The sequence below is a fragment of the Cornus florida genome, unplaced genomic scaffold (assembly GCF_030987335.1).
Source record: "Cornus florida cultivar Cherokee Brave unplaced genomic scaffold, ASM3098733v1 CherokeeBrave_3.0.0_Hap2_Chr10, whole genome shotgun sequence".
In the NCBI taxonomy this organism is placed as follows: domain Eukaryota; kingdom Viridiplantae; phylum Streptophyta; class Magnoliopsida; order Cornales; family Cornaceae; genus Cornus; species Cornus florida.
In genome coordinates this window covers 62,276,336-62,291,087 of record NW_026775580.1, presented here as the reverse complement: position 1 = coordinate 62,291,087, position 14,752 = coordinate 62,276,336, and the positions used below count along the sequence as shown (strand labels likewise).

Below are 14,752 nucleotides of genomic sequence, written 5' to 3'. Positions count from 1 at the left end.
GAAAAATCTATGTAACGTAAGATGCAACACTAGGACGATTGTAATACCCCGATATTTTAAATGAATTATTAATTAAAATTAATTACTTTTGTTTTATTTTAAATGATTTATTTTGATTTAATTGCTTCTATTGTTATTTTTTTTTTACATAATTTGTTTTATTTAATTAAGTGCTAAATTAATTGGTTTATTTTATTTATATTTCGTGAATTATTGATATGATGATTGTTGTGTGTGTGTTTATTTATTAATTGAATTGTTGGCGTATTGATTGTATTGGTATGGTATGACTTAGTTGTAAATTCTTATTTGTTTGTGTGCTTTAGGTAATTAGTTATTTTTAATTTAAGTATTTATTTAATTATTTTGTTTATTTAAATTAATTAGATTGGGCTTAAGGAAAATTGGACCAACGGATATGGTCTTGGGCTTGGATGAAGCTTAGTTGGGTTAATTAATAAAGGCCCATGGTTATATGATTATTTAAAATGATTATTTTTGTATAATTATAAATATATATATATTTAATTATATATAAATATAATTAATTAATAAATGTTATGGAAGGATTTATAATTATGGATATATATATAGGATTTACGATTTATTAACCGATGGTTAATTATGAGAGATATATATGTATATGTAATATAATATAATATAATATAATATATATATATATATATATATATATTATTTAAAAAGTATTATTTTATTTGGTAGTCTTACTAGGAATAAGATTTAGGTTTTAATGTGTATAAATATACACATAAGGTTTAGGGTTAAAGAGTTTACACGTTAGAAAAATAAGAAAGATAGAGAGAGAAGAAGAAGAGAAAGTTAACAAGGAGGAAGCCGGATTAAAGAAAGAAGACGTTGGAATTGAAAGAGACAATCCAAGATTAAAGCGTTGGTTTCGTTTCGAAACCTTCAGGCAAGTTCTTTTCTAACTCTCCTATTAAGACCAATAAGTTTATCACCTTGAGTATCAATGTTCAGATTAAACATATTTGTTAAAAAAAAAAAATTATTGTTAGATTGGATTAATTAAAACATAAATTATTATAATTGATTTTTGGAATTTTAGATTTTAAATTGATATATATTAGGTGTTGTATATATTTTAAAATCAATGTATAGGTGGATTCGCGACCCAAAATGATTAATTAGGGTTTCTAGAATTTCTGGGATTTTTCTGGAAATTTTCTGAATTTTTTTAGAATTATTTTATATTTTTCTGATGGTATTTTAGAACTGGTTTTAAATATTATGTTATATATTTATATATATATATATATGGTTATATATATTCAATGGGGGTACTGTGTATCGGCGCATTAAACAGAGATGGGTAATCCAGTGTGGTGAGAACATATTACATATGTATGCATGCAGATCTGGGCCACAAAATTGTTAAATGTAAGAAGATTTATCCAGTGTGGTATGGCGCATGGAGCTTCGGTACTCCACTGATCATAGGCCGTTAGGTGGGGTTTAATTAATAAAAGCAATCTAGTGTAGTGCGGATCACAGAGGGATGGTGCGCACGAGATTTGGAGGGCTGAGATACGCTGATGGGGAGCAGCTAATCTGGTGAGATGCAGCTCAACGGATCTTGGAGCTCCAGCCAACCAGAATCAGCCACATCAGCTAAAAAGAAGAAACAGGCGCGTGGCAGTGCATGTACCGCGCGTGAGCGCACGTGCAGACAGCTGCCAGCTAGGGGTGGCACGTGGAAGCGCATGAGATGTGTTTAGGAGAGTGTGACGGCGCGTGGGAGCGCGTGCAAATGAGTTTGATGCCCCGGGAGGTTGTGTGGAGTCTGTTGATGTCCCAGAATTAATTTCAAGCTTGTTAAAGTGTGACATCAATCAGTAAAGGAGGTGTTTAGGTGTTTATGGGTTGTGGAATACTACTAGATTATTTAGTTGCATTTAATTGGTGTAATTATAATTAATTAATAAATTAGTTATGGAAGGAAGTATAAATATAAATATATATATATATATATATATGAATTTAATAATATGTGATTAGTATGGAAGGAGATATATATATATATGTATATATACATATTTATATATATGATTTTAAATAATCAAAGATTATTATGGAAGGTGTTGTACATATCTTCATATTAAATAATATATGTGGATATGTATATTGTTTGAAATAATTAATAGTATTATTTCTTATTTGGTATATCATAGTTGATAGGTAGTATGATTGATTTAATCATTTGGTACATCATGGTTGATGATTAGTATGACTTATTTAATCATAATAGGCGGGTTATTAAATTGTGATATGCTTATAATTTGCATGAGATATCTATGTATGACTTAGTTATCACTGAGTCTGAAGTTGGTACATGGTTGAATTGTAGGCATGGATGAGTTGCCATATGTATAAATATATATTGCCTAAGTATGTGTATGAATAAATTACATACATAGGAAGTATGGATGAGTTGCTAGTTTAAAAGTATAAAATATATACTTGTGGGGGTATGGTTGAATTGCCAAAGTATAAATATATATACTTAAGGAGGCATGGTTGAGTTGCTAATATATAAATAAATATATTTATAATGGCATGGTTAATTTGCCAAAGCATAAGTTAATGGCTATGGGTATTGGAGGTTTGAACTGCTTCTATGGTTATTGTGTGTATCAGTTGGATTAAGATTATATATTCTTAAATTAGAATAATCTAGTACTTACAGATTAGTGTATTATTTTATACATATTAATAAAATAATACTGGTGGTGACATGGGTGATTTGTCAAAGCCTAGATATTGGCGGTGTGATTTAAATACTTAAAATCATTATTGGTTTTGAAATTAAATATAATGTTCTTTTAATTATATTTTATTATTTAAATTATTAAATTGTCGTGTAAGATGGAATTAAGGTTAGGGAAGTTTCTTTAAAAAGAAATTGTGGATTGGACTAGATATGATTATTATTTAATCATTGTTAATGGTTTTGAAATTAATGCACCTAACTATAGATGTTATTGTTATACTGTATATAATTAGTTATATATATATGTATATCATGATATATTAAGATTAAAACTTTTTTAGGTTTACTTTTGATCAGAGATGATCTATTTTTTGGTTTTCAGAGGTCTGGTAGATAGAACTTGCTCGTAGGGTTTAACCCACGATTTATTTTTCAGGTTATTAGAGGTTCCAGTCTCGACATTGAGGATCCGCAGCTGGGAGACTGTCATTCATCTAGTCATCTTGTGTACTTTTTAGTAGTATTGGATTATTAGATAGTGTTTGAAGGGGTCCTTGAGTTACGGGATTCCCAAGTTGTAACCATTGGAGAATTATTAATGGATTTATTATTAAATAGATTTTTCTTCAGCATATTATTTATTCTTTTATTTCATTCTGTATTCTGTGCTTGTTCAATACTTTTATTGTTTTGATATCCCTTAATTTTGTGCGCGGATTTGATCAACCCATATTCCGAAATCAAGGGGTATCACAGTTGGAATCAAAGCCAGGTTCAAGTGTCTCTAGGGTGTCTTTCGTTGTGTGACTTCCGCGTTGTGTACTCTTTTACTTAGAGGTTAAGTTTAGGATTCATTGTATTCTAAATTCGGTCTGTTAGGGCATTTTAAACTTAAATCGTTTAGTCTTATCATTAAATAGTAGGACACCGATTTGGAAGGTATTTTTGGAGGTAAGAGCATAGATGCCAAGATCGAATACTAAATCAGTATGTCGGGAGACAATATCTATTGTGGAAACTAATTGAATGACATAGACTACGACGATCAATAGTTTACGTTTGTACTCGTAAACGCCGGTGCGCGATATAGTAGATAACTGAATTGTGGAAAGTTATTACTTCTACACTCAGTATTGTTCAGGGAGGATGAATGTAGTTTCAGATATTCTCGAACGTCAACACGATACAAAATGGTTAGTATGTTGAGAAGTAATTTGGTTTAGGGGTTTGAAGAAGATTAATTGAGAGCATTTAATAAAGCTTTTGAGGTTGCCTGTGGGTATGGCATTGTTTAAGGATTTATATGGACGGTCTTTTAAGATTTTTCATTCGTGGATCGTTGTTTAATAGGAATGGAATTATGAGTCTTACATTAAATAAGGATATATTTATGGAGATTACTCTTTTTAGAGATCTTATGTGCGCTGGCAGAACAGGGTGAAATAGTTAGGTTATCATCAACTCGTATATTAGAGTTTGAAAATGGGAAACGGGTTATTACCTAAATCATTTTTTTTGTGAAGAGTATAACGTAGTTTAGCAATAAAGAAGAGGTTATTACCTCATTATGTGGGTTATTCATATTTTGTTTGATTTGGCAATAGTCTATTGTTAGCGTTATTATATTTTTCACGTCAGTGTGTGTAAACGGATTTCATGTATTTTTGCTGCAAGAAAATACAGCAATGGGGATATTTCTCAATGCATATAAGTTGGCGAGGTTAGGTTGCAAATAAATGCAACACGTATGGATTATCTTAGCATAATCTTCATAAATTACGAGATATGTCTGCTAATTATGAGTAGGTGTGGATAGATTAATTCCACACGGATAAGGGAAGAATGAAAATTTGGATTAAATAACCAGAGTTTCATGTCATGGATTCGTGAATTCCGAGGACGGAATTCCTTTTATTAGGGGGGAATAATGTAATACCCCGATATTTTAAAGGAATTATTAACTAAAATTAATTACTTTTGTTTTATTTTAAATAATTTATTTTGATTTAATTGCTTTTATTGTTATTAATTTGTTTTATTTAATTGAGTGCTAAATTAATTGGTTTATTTTATTTATATTTCGTGAATTATTAATATGATGATTGTTGTGTATGTGTTTATTTATTAATTGAATTGTTGGTGTATTGATTGTATTGGTATGGTATGACTTAGTTATAAATTCTTATTTGTTTGTGTGCTTTAGGTAATTAGTTATTTTTAATTTAAGTATTTATTTAATTATTTTGTTTATTTAAATTAATTGGATTGGGCTTAAGGAAAATTGGACCAACGGATATGGTCTTGGGCTTGGATGAAGCTTAGTTGGGTTAATTAATAAAGGCCCATGGTTATATGATTATTTAAAATGATTATTTTTGTATAATTATAAATATATATATTTAATTATATATAAATATAATTAATTAATAAATATTATGGAATGATTTATAATTATGGATATATATATATATATAGGATTTACGATTTAATTAACCGATGGTTAATTATAAGAGATATATATGTATATGTAATATAATATATATATATATATATATATATATTATATTATTTAAAAAGTATTATTTTATTTGGTAGTCCTACTAGGAATAGGATTTAGGTTTTAATGTGTATAAATATACATATAAGGTTTAGGGTTAAAGAGTTTACACATTAGAAAAATAAAAAAGACAGAGAAAGAAGAAGAAGAGAAAGTTAACAAGGAGGAAGCCGGATTAAAGAAAGAAGACGTTGGAATTGAAAGAGACAATCCAAGATTGAAGCGTCAGTTTCGTTTCGAAACCTTCAGGCAAGTTCTTTTCTAACTCTCCTCTTAGGACCCATAAGTTTATCACCATGAGTATCAATGTTCAGATTAAACATATTTATTATAAAAAATAAAAATAAAAAAAAATCATTGTTAGATTGGATTAATTAAAACATAAATTATTATAATTGATTTTTGGAATTTTAGATTTTAAATTGATATATATTAGGTGTTGTATATATTTTAAAATCAATGTATAGGTGGATTTGCGACCTAAAACTATTAATTAGGGTTTCTAGAATTTCTGGGATTTTTCTAGATTTTTTTGGAAATTTTCTGAATTTTTTTAGAATTATTTTATATTTTTCTGATGGTATTTTAGAACTGGTTTTAAATATTCTGTTATATATTTATATATATAAATATATGGTTATATATATATTCAATGGGGTACTGTGTATCGGCGCATTAAACAGAGATGGGTAATCCAGTGTGGTGAGAGCATATTACATATGTATGCATGCAAATCTGGGCCACAAAATTGTTAAATGTAAGAAGATTTATCCAGTGTGGTATGACGCATGGAGCTTCGGTACTCCACTGATCATAGGCCGTTAGGTGGGGTTTAATTAATAAAAGCAATCCAGTGTAGTGCGGATCACAGAGGGATGGTGCGCACGAGATTTGGAGGGCTGAGATGCGCTGATGGGGAGCGGCTAATCTGGTGAGATGCAGCTCAACGGATCTTGGAGCTCTAGCCAACCAGAATAAGCCACATCAGCCAAAAAGAAGGAACAAGCGCGTAGCAGCGCGCGTACCGCGCGTAAGCGCGCGTGCAGACAGCTGCCAGCTAGTTGTGGCGTGTCGAAGCGCGTGAGATGTGTTTAGAAGAGTGTGACGGCGCGTGGGAGCACGTGCAGGTGAGTTTGATGCCCCGGGAGGTTGTGTGGAGTCTGTTGATGTCCCAGAATTGATTTCAAGCTTGTTAAAGTGTGACATCAATCAGTAAAGGAGGTGTTTAGGTGTTTGAAGGCTGTGGGATGCTACTAGATTATTTAGTTGCATTTAATTGGTGTAATTATAATTAATTAATAAATTAGTTATGGAAAGAAGTATAAATATAAATATATATATATATATATATGAATTTATTAATAAGTGATTAGTATGGAAGGAGATATATATATATATATATATATATATATGATTTTAAATAATCAAAGATTATTATCGAAGGTGTTGTACATATCTTCATATTGTATAATATATGTGGATATGTATATTGTTTGAAATAATTAATAGTATTATTTCTTATTTGGTATATCATAGTTGATAGGTAGTATGATTGATTTAATCATTTGGTACATCATGGTTGATGAGTAGTATGACTTATTTAATCATAACAGGCGGGTTACTAAATTGTGATATGCTTATAATTTGCATAAGATATTTATGTATGACTTAGTTATCACTGAGTCTGAGGTTGGTACATGGTTGAATTGTAAGTATGGAGGAGTTGCCATATGTATAAATATATATTGCCTAAGTATGTGTATGAATAAATTACATACATAGGAAGTATGGATGAGTTGCTAGTTTAAAAGTATAAAATATATACCTGTGGGGGCATGGTTGAATTGTCAAAGTATAAAGTATAAATATATATACTTAAGGAGGCATGGTTGAGTTGTTAATATATAAATAAATATATTTATAATGGCATGGTTAATTTGCCAAAGCATAAGTTAATGGCTATGGGTATTGGAGGTTTGAACTGCTTTTATGGTTATTGTGTGTATCAGTTGGATTAGGATTAGATATTCTTAAATTAGAATAATCTAGTACTTACAGATTAGTTTATTATTTTATACATATTAATAAAATAATACTGGTGGTGACATGGATGATTTGTCAAAGCCTAGATATTGGCGGTGTGATTTAAATACTTAAAATTATTATTGGTTTTGGAATTAAATATAATGTTCTTTTAATTATATTTTATTATTTAAATTATTAAATTGCCGTGTAGGATGGAATTAAGGTTAGGGGAGTTTCTTTAAAAAGAAATTGTGGATTGGACTAGATATGATTATTATTTAATCATTGTTAATGGTTTTGAAATTAATGCACCTAACTATAGATGTTATTGTTATACTGTATATAATTAGTTATATATATATGTATATCATGATATATTAAGGTTAAAACTTTATTAGGTTTGCTTTTGATCAGAGATGATCTATTTTTTGGTTTTCAGATGTCTGGTAGAGAGAACTTGCTCGTAGGGTTTAACCCACGATTTATTTTTCAGGTTATTAGAGGTTCCAGTCTCGACATTGAGGATCCACAGTTGGGAGACTGTCATTCATCTAGTCATCTTGTGTATTTTTTAGTAGTATTGGATTATTAGATAGTGTTTTAAGGGGTCCTTGAGTTACGAGATTCCCGAGTTGTAACCATTGGAGAATTATTAATGGATTTATTATTAAATAAATTTTTCTTCAGCGTATTATTTATTCTTTTATTTCATTTTGTATTTTGCGCTTGTTCAATACTTTAATTGTTTTGATATCCCTTAATTTTGTGCGCGGACTTGATCAACCTGTGTTCCGAAATCAGGGGGTATCACAACAATGTTGGCAGTGAAGACATTACTCTTGCTTAAATTAGGCTTCAGTCCTAAAAGAGAGGAAAAGGTCTCTATGCCAGAAAGAAGAGCTGAGAGAAAATGGATCCCCATTTCAAAATCAAGTCAAATCATCAACAAAACGTAAATGAGATATTTTGTTAGCCTTGCATCCCTAGTGATAAAAAAATTAAGGATCATTAGTGATTGCCCTATTAAGAGTGGTTGACAAGACATTCATCACAATGACAAAAATGAATGGAGAATGTTGGAGTAGAAACACAAGCTTTAATTCATTTGGAAATAACAATATAAAAAAATTAAATTATAAGATCTGTTTTTTTTAAGTGCATGTCGAATAAAAAATGTCTGACACATTCCATATGTATGTCCAAGTATTTGTGTCAGGCCCGAGTTTCATTTACCTTTGAAAAATCTATGTAACGTATGATGCAACACTAGGACGATGTTGGCAGTGAACACATTACTCTTGCTTAAATTAGGCTTCAGTCCTGAAAAAGAGGAAAAGATCTCTAGGCCAGAGAGAAGAACTGAGAGAAAATGGATCCCCATTGTAAAATCAAGTCAAATCATCAACAAAACATAAATGAGATATTTTGTTAGCCTTGCATCCCTAGTGATAAAAAAATTGAGGATCATTAGTAATTGCCTTATTGAGAGTGGTTGACAAGACATCCATCACAATGACAAAAATGAATCGAGAATGCAGGAGTATAAACACAAGCTTTAATTCATTTGGAAATAACAATATCAAAAAATTAAATTATAAGATCTGTTTTTTAAGTGCATGTCCAATAAAAAATGTCAGACACATATTCCATATTTATGTCCAAGTATTTGTGTCATGCCCAAGTTTCATTTACCTTTGAAAAATTTATGTAACACTAGACGCAACACTAAGACGCATAGATACAAACATGGAATATGGATATGACACGATGCGGACACTACAATACATCAAATCTTAAAATAAAATAAATAAATAAACATAGGACACAAATGGATATGAATACGTCAAAAATAATAATAGAATAATAATAATAATTTTTACTTATTTTATCCACACAACAAAATAACTAATTTGAAGTTTAGAGCTATATGTTTGTTATTTTGATTATCTTATATTATATATCATTTTTTAATTAACTCATAATATGTTTCAAATTAATTATATTAAATTCCACTTTTCAAATAAAAAATAATTATCAGTGCATTTTAGATGCAATATAGAGGAACGGGTACATCGTTATAAGCCAAGAATTTGGGTTGAAATGTCCCGCTATACAGCCTAAACATCATGGCCGGGCTTCCTAGACCACCAAAACGGGCTTCGAAACCTAGAAAGCCCATTTCACAATAAGTCTCTTTGTTTGGCAAAAAATTGAAACCGACTTCCATCAAAATCTAACTCTTTAAAAGCCCGTTTAATAAAAGTAACTCGTAGTTGCTTTTAAAACACACTTCCCCAATGTGAATAATCGTGATCATAAAATATACAAATCTTATCCTTATCTCTTTACAAGTTCTCTCTAAATTATCTCTATAGCTTCACAATTAACGGCTGATGACAAAACAAACTGGCCACCACCGAACCAACAGCACCCAATCACGTGGCCACCACCACCACTCCTTCCTCTACCGCCTTGTCACTAGCGACGCGACTACACAATCCTTGATATCACTTATGTAAAATGTTATGCTTCTAATCTATTCTTTAAATATGCAACAGATCTAAAAAATTAGAACATAAGAGAAGAGGGAATAAGAAAGTGGGAAGGGGCTTCAAATAGTGGTAAATTTTCATAGACTTTTTATATAGACATGGTAGATCCATTTGCACATGTGTTAAAAGATGAAATTTATATATTGAGGGTTCTTTTAGAGATTAAAAAGGGATAAAAATTATGTACGTGAAAGATGAAGACAACGAATTTTGCATCTGGATAATTTCAACGCTGGTCATCGGAATTGTGTATTCTCACACCACTTTAACAGTGAACTGCTCTGGAGCTTCCAATTGATAAAAAAAAATAATAATAATAAACACCTATCTATAATTTATATATATATATATATTTGTAAGATATATATATTTAGTAATTTGCTAATTTCGTTGTCAAAATAAGTCCGATCGAGTTGTAAAATTTCGGTTCAAAATTTCAATATTGAAGATCGGAAGCGAATTTGAAGAAGTTCAAGTGTTCATAAATTAAAACACACCGGGATGATGAGAACGATGCTTAAAAAAGGTATATGAGTGTGTGAGAACACTTAGGAAGTTTTGGAAGTTTGAAACACAAGTGTTTGGGAAGTGTTTACATTTTCCAACTTAAACTAGTTCAAGAATTTTGGAACAGGTTCAACTTTTGAGGCTTTTGGGTATTTTTCAAGTCTGGCCACCTTGAATCGGTTCAAGGTCTTCAAATCTGTTTTCGTAACTTAACTTCCTAGACTATTTTGATTTTTATTTGGTTTAAACTTCCTTCCAAAAACCTATGCATGAATTTGACTTGGTTTCCAAGTATCTTTAGGTCTTCTAAATTTCTATATAATGTCTCTTTTATTCAACATTGAGGTATGGCTTTTTGGAACAAAAATTCATTATTTTGAGAGAGCTTTTTGAGATATATTTTTTAGAAAATCAATTCTGATCTTTTTTTTTTTTTTTTTTTTTTTTTTTTAGTACACACATATATAGATGAGTGATTTAGTAGTGTTGTTTTCTATCTCATTGGAATTGGAGCATAATTGAAGATTCAGATATTTCTAAAAGCAGATTTATTCATTCTTCATAAAATTCAGATTTAAAGAAAAAGGGTAAAGCGATCACACTTTGAAGGGGTCAAAGCATTCGTAGAGTGCTGTTTGATCTACTAACAATCCTTTTACAGAGATTAAGGGTAAGCCAAAGGTCGAAAGCTGTTGGACGGGAAGTCGCAAAGGCAAAGATTATCAGCGATTGATTTTTGGTAGAATGATAGGGTATGAGCCTGAGTCAAAGTTCAGTATACTTTACTTCAAACATAGTGAATCGTTTTGCCCTAAACTGCACAGTCCACGCGATTTTTTCCACAACAATTGGTCTCTTATGTCAATTAGAGTTTCCTCACTAAAAATCCTGGTGTCATCTCTCAAACTTTACTTACTTTACTTTTCAATATTTATCTTTGTGATTGTGGATGTTTAATTAATCATATTACTTGGATATATTAATCAATCACAAAATTTGGATAAGTTGATTTATAATCTCATCCAAGTCATTTAGGAATTTAATCACAATTAAATCAACTAACAACTTCCTCACTGCATAACTCACAATATTTATGTGTGTGATATATATATGCATCAATTGATCTTATTGCCATTGTTGGGTGAGAGAAATTGAGCTGGTTAATGGGTTTAAAGTAAGAGGGTGGAGTATAATTTTCTCTCTTATTGTGTTTACTACATTCACATTTTGTTGGTTATTTGATATATATATATATATATATATAAATTTATTTGGTATTATCTAAATCTTTGTTTTTCACGTTCAAAATGTGGTGATGTGAAGATTGGTCTTCCACGTAGCAAACAATGGAGAGATGGTTTGAATGAAAATGTGTAAAAGGAGATGGGTATTTTTGTCCAAAAAAAAAAATTTAAGTATTAAATGAATTGTAAAAAGTGGGACTCACCAAACATCTTTTTATGCATAATTCCTTATAGGAAAGAACTGTCACAGATGGACTTTGGGTGTTGAAGCTCCCCAAGCAGTGGGCCATAACTGTAATTTATTTGACTGGCAAGTAACAAGTCTTACATATTTATCTTCCGAGTGCACATTACGTCATGGCACACCTCACTATGCACAAATTTGTTCATATGACTTCAATCTATATTGTCGTGTCTCAAAACCGTTTCAACATCACATGAATTCAAACATCTTGTATTATTACATGAACTCTAAATTAACAAGCAATGACAAAACTTTTTCTACCCCTTTCTTAAGCAATATAATCTTAAAAAGAACATAACTCCAAAAATAAAACAATAAAATAAAAGAAATAAATGTTACAAACTATCAAACTAGTTCAATATTTTGGAGAGAAGCACTTGGTTGATCATTTCCTCTAGATTCATGTAAGATGACCCAACCGAACTAGTACTTGCCTTGTCAGCCAGTTTCTTCCACTCCATGGCCTTTACCTTCATCTCTTTACCCTTATCTCCAAACATCAACTCTTTGACAAGAAACTCAACTTCATCTCTCTTGACATCACTATCTATCTCCATGCCTATCCCCCATTTACTGCAACAAAACCAACAGTTGGTCTGTTGGTCGGCGAAAAATGGCCAACAGAGCATTGGCACTCCAAAACTGATGCTTTCGAGAGTTGAATTCCACCCATTGTGAGTTAAGAACCCTCCAATAGAGCGGTGGCCAAGAACTTGTTCTTGTGGGCACCAACTTGCCAACAACCCCCTATCTCTGGTCTCAGACAAAAACTCAGGTGGAAGAATAGCGGAATCACCGGCAACAAGGTCAGGCCTTATTACCCACAAAAAGGTTTGGTTGCTATTAGCAAGTCCCCAAGCAAACTCAACCAGTTGGTTGGGTGTCATGACAGTGATGCTTCCAAAATTCACGTAAACAACAGAGTTAGGCTCTTTCGAGTCGAGCCATTCGAGACACTGTGTATCTTCTTTCCATAAATTTGATTCTATGAACTTTAAACTACTGTCACCAATCTGCTTGAGAAGTAAATGTAAAGGGCCAATGGTGTAAATTGGAGGAAACATGGACGAAAGTGCTTCCACCACATCATGCTCCAAATCCTCGAAGGTATTGAAGATGATCGCAGAAGCTTTCTGAGATCTATCAGTAGCATCTATGGCAAATTTCACCATAAATTCATCGGGGTCCGTGCTTCTAATAAAAGATGGCATATCTTTCAAACGTATGCCTTCCATACCTGGTATCCAATCTATAACTGTCTCCAAACTCACCCCTGCACGTCAAGAAAATTGAATTATCATTGTGAAGTTGTAATAGGTCAACACGGAATAGAAATTTACTCTAGTGCATTTGAACATTATAAATAATACAAAAACTTAAAAATTGATTGATAATCGCGCGCGTGCTAAGAGACTTGATAACTAAGGTTTGTCGAGAATGCAAGAAATAGAATTTTTTCATAAAATTGTAAAAGATAGGTTTTTTTTTTTCTAATTGAGTTTTCAGAATCATGAAACTGTTAACCATATTGGTTTATATGCAGTTTCTTATTTTCAATTCTTAGTAAAACAGAACAAATCAGACCTTAGTTATTCATTTTCAAAATAAAAGACTATTAATAATTTTAACAATGTAACAATCAAGTAATTTAGTGTTATTATTCATGCCAATAAAAAGGGGTGCTTGTAAATTTGCATAGATGGTTGTATTTATGAAGTTGGGTTTTGATTAATTAGTGAATACGTACCTCTGAGTGGTGTAATACCCTTCTCGATGAGATTGCTGTACTGCACATAACACATGAAGCTACAGGCGCTGGCAGTCCAGAGGAGAACTCCTGGAATGCCCAGTTCAGCAGCAGCCGCGAGAGTGAAGATCATAACTGAGTCCGCAACTATGCAAGTGACTGGAGGTACATTTGAGGAAGAGATGTTACTGAGTTTTGAGAGGAGGTCTCTAAATGGAACTAAACAGTTTTTATCGACGGAGGCACATAGGGAGGGCGTGTCTTGGGTGACATCGGCATCGGATGGAGGAAGGCCGTCGGGAATGGTTTCGAATCTGAACGAGGAAAGGCCGTTTAGGGAGTCGGGGCCTCGGGATTTTAGAAGCCGTCGATGGTTGAACTCTGTGTTGACAAAGGTGATGTGGAAGCCTTTCAAATGGAGGAGTTTAGCTAATTTTAGCATGGGAGTTATGTGGCCTTGAGCTGGACATGGTACACAAACTGCATGAGGCCTCTCTAACGTATGAACGGAACTCATTCTCTCTCTCTCTCTCCTTGTGTCTATCTATCTCTTTGCCCTCTCGGTGAGATGCTACTGGGAAGTGAACCAGTTCTACTTTTATAACCCCCAAGGGTTAGCCTAATTGGAACAAACAGATTAACTCTTATGAAGCATCAGGTCTGATGATTAATTTTTTTTTTAAAGTGTAAACAATTTGTTAGGGTCACATGTGCAAACATAGTAAGAGTTTTTTTTTTTATTTAGGTGGGGTGATTCATTCTTTTTAGGTACAAACAATTCAATCAAAATCAAATACGGAACATAGTCTGAACTTTACTCAATCTATGTGAGGGACAGAGCAAAACCCTACATTCTTGATTATAAAAATAAAAAATAATTAAAAAATCAAATAAATCATACTAACTTATCAAGAACAAATTGTCTTGCTAATTTTAAATATTACATTCTGTAACCCATTACCTGCACCGCCATTACATTACGGAAAAATTGTGGTAGATCCATGCACACTTTGATCGATCAATTACGTCATTGCTTAGGTTAATTGTGCTTTTAAACCTTTATGTGATTCTTCTTTCTATTAATTTAGTTGGACTACCATTTCAAATTGTATACTAGCATATACTAT

The 14,752-nt window shown here is 31.8% G+C and overlaps 1 protein-coding gene across 1 annotated transcript; it reads right to left on the bottom strand.

Annotated features, from left to right (window-relative positions):
- Window positions 1–12,091: 12,091 nt before the first annotated feature.
- On the bottom strand, window positions 12,092–14,206 carry LOC132278806 (7-deoxyloganetin glucosyltransferase-like). Its single transcript, XM_059780703.1, has 2 exons — window positions 13,626–14,206; window positions 12,092–13,151 (listed from the first exon to the last, which is right to left on the bottom strand). The coding sequence occupies exons 1-2, from the start codon at window positions 14,140–14,142 to the stop codon at window positions 12,229–12,231; spliced, it is 1,440 nt and encodes a 479-aa protein (XP_059636686.1). The 5' UTR covers window positions 14,143–14,206; the 3' UTR covers window positions 12,092–12,228.
- Window positions 14,207–14,752: the final 546 nt, after the last annotated feature.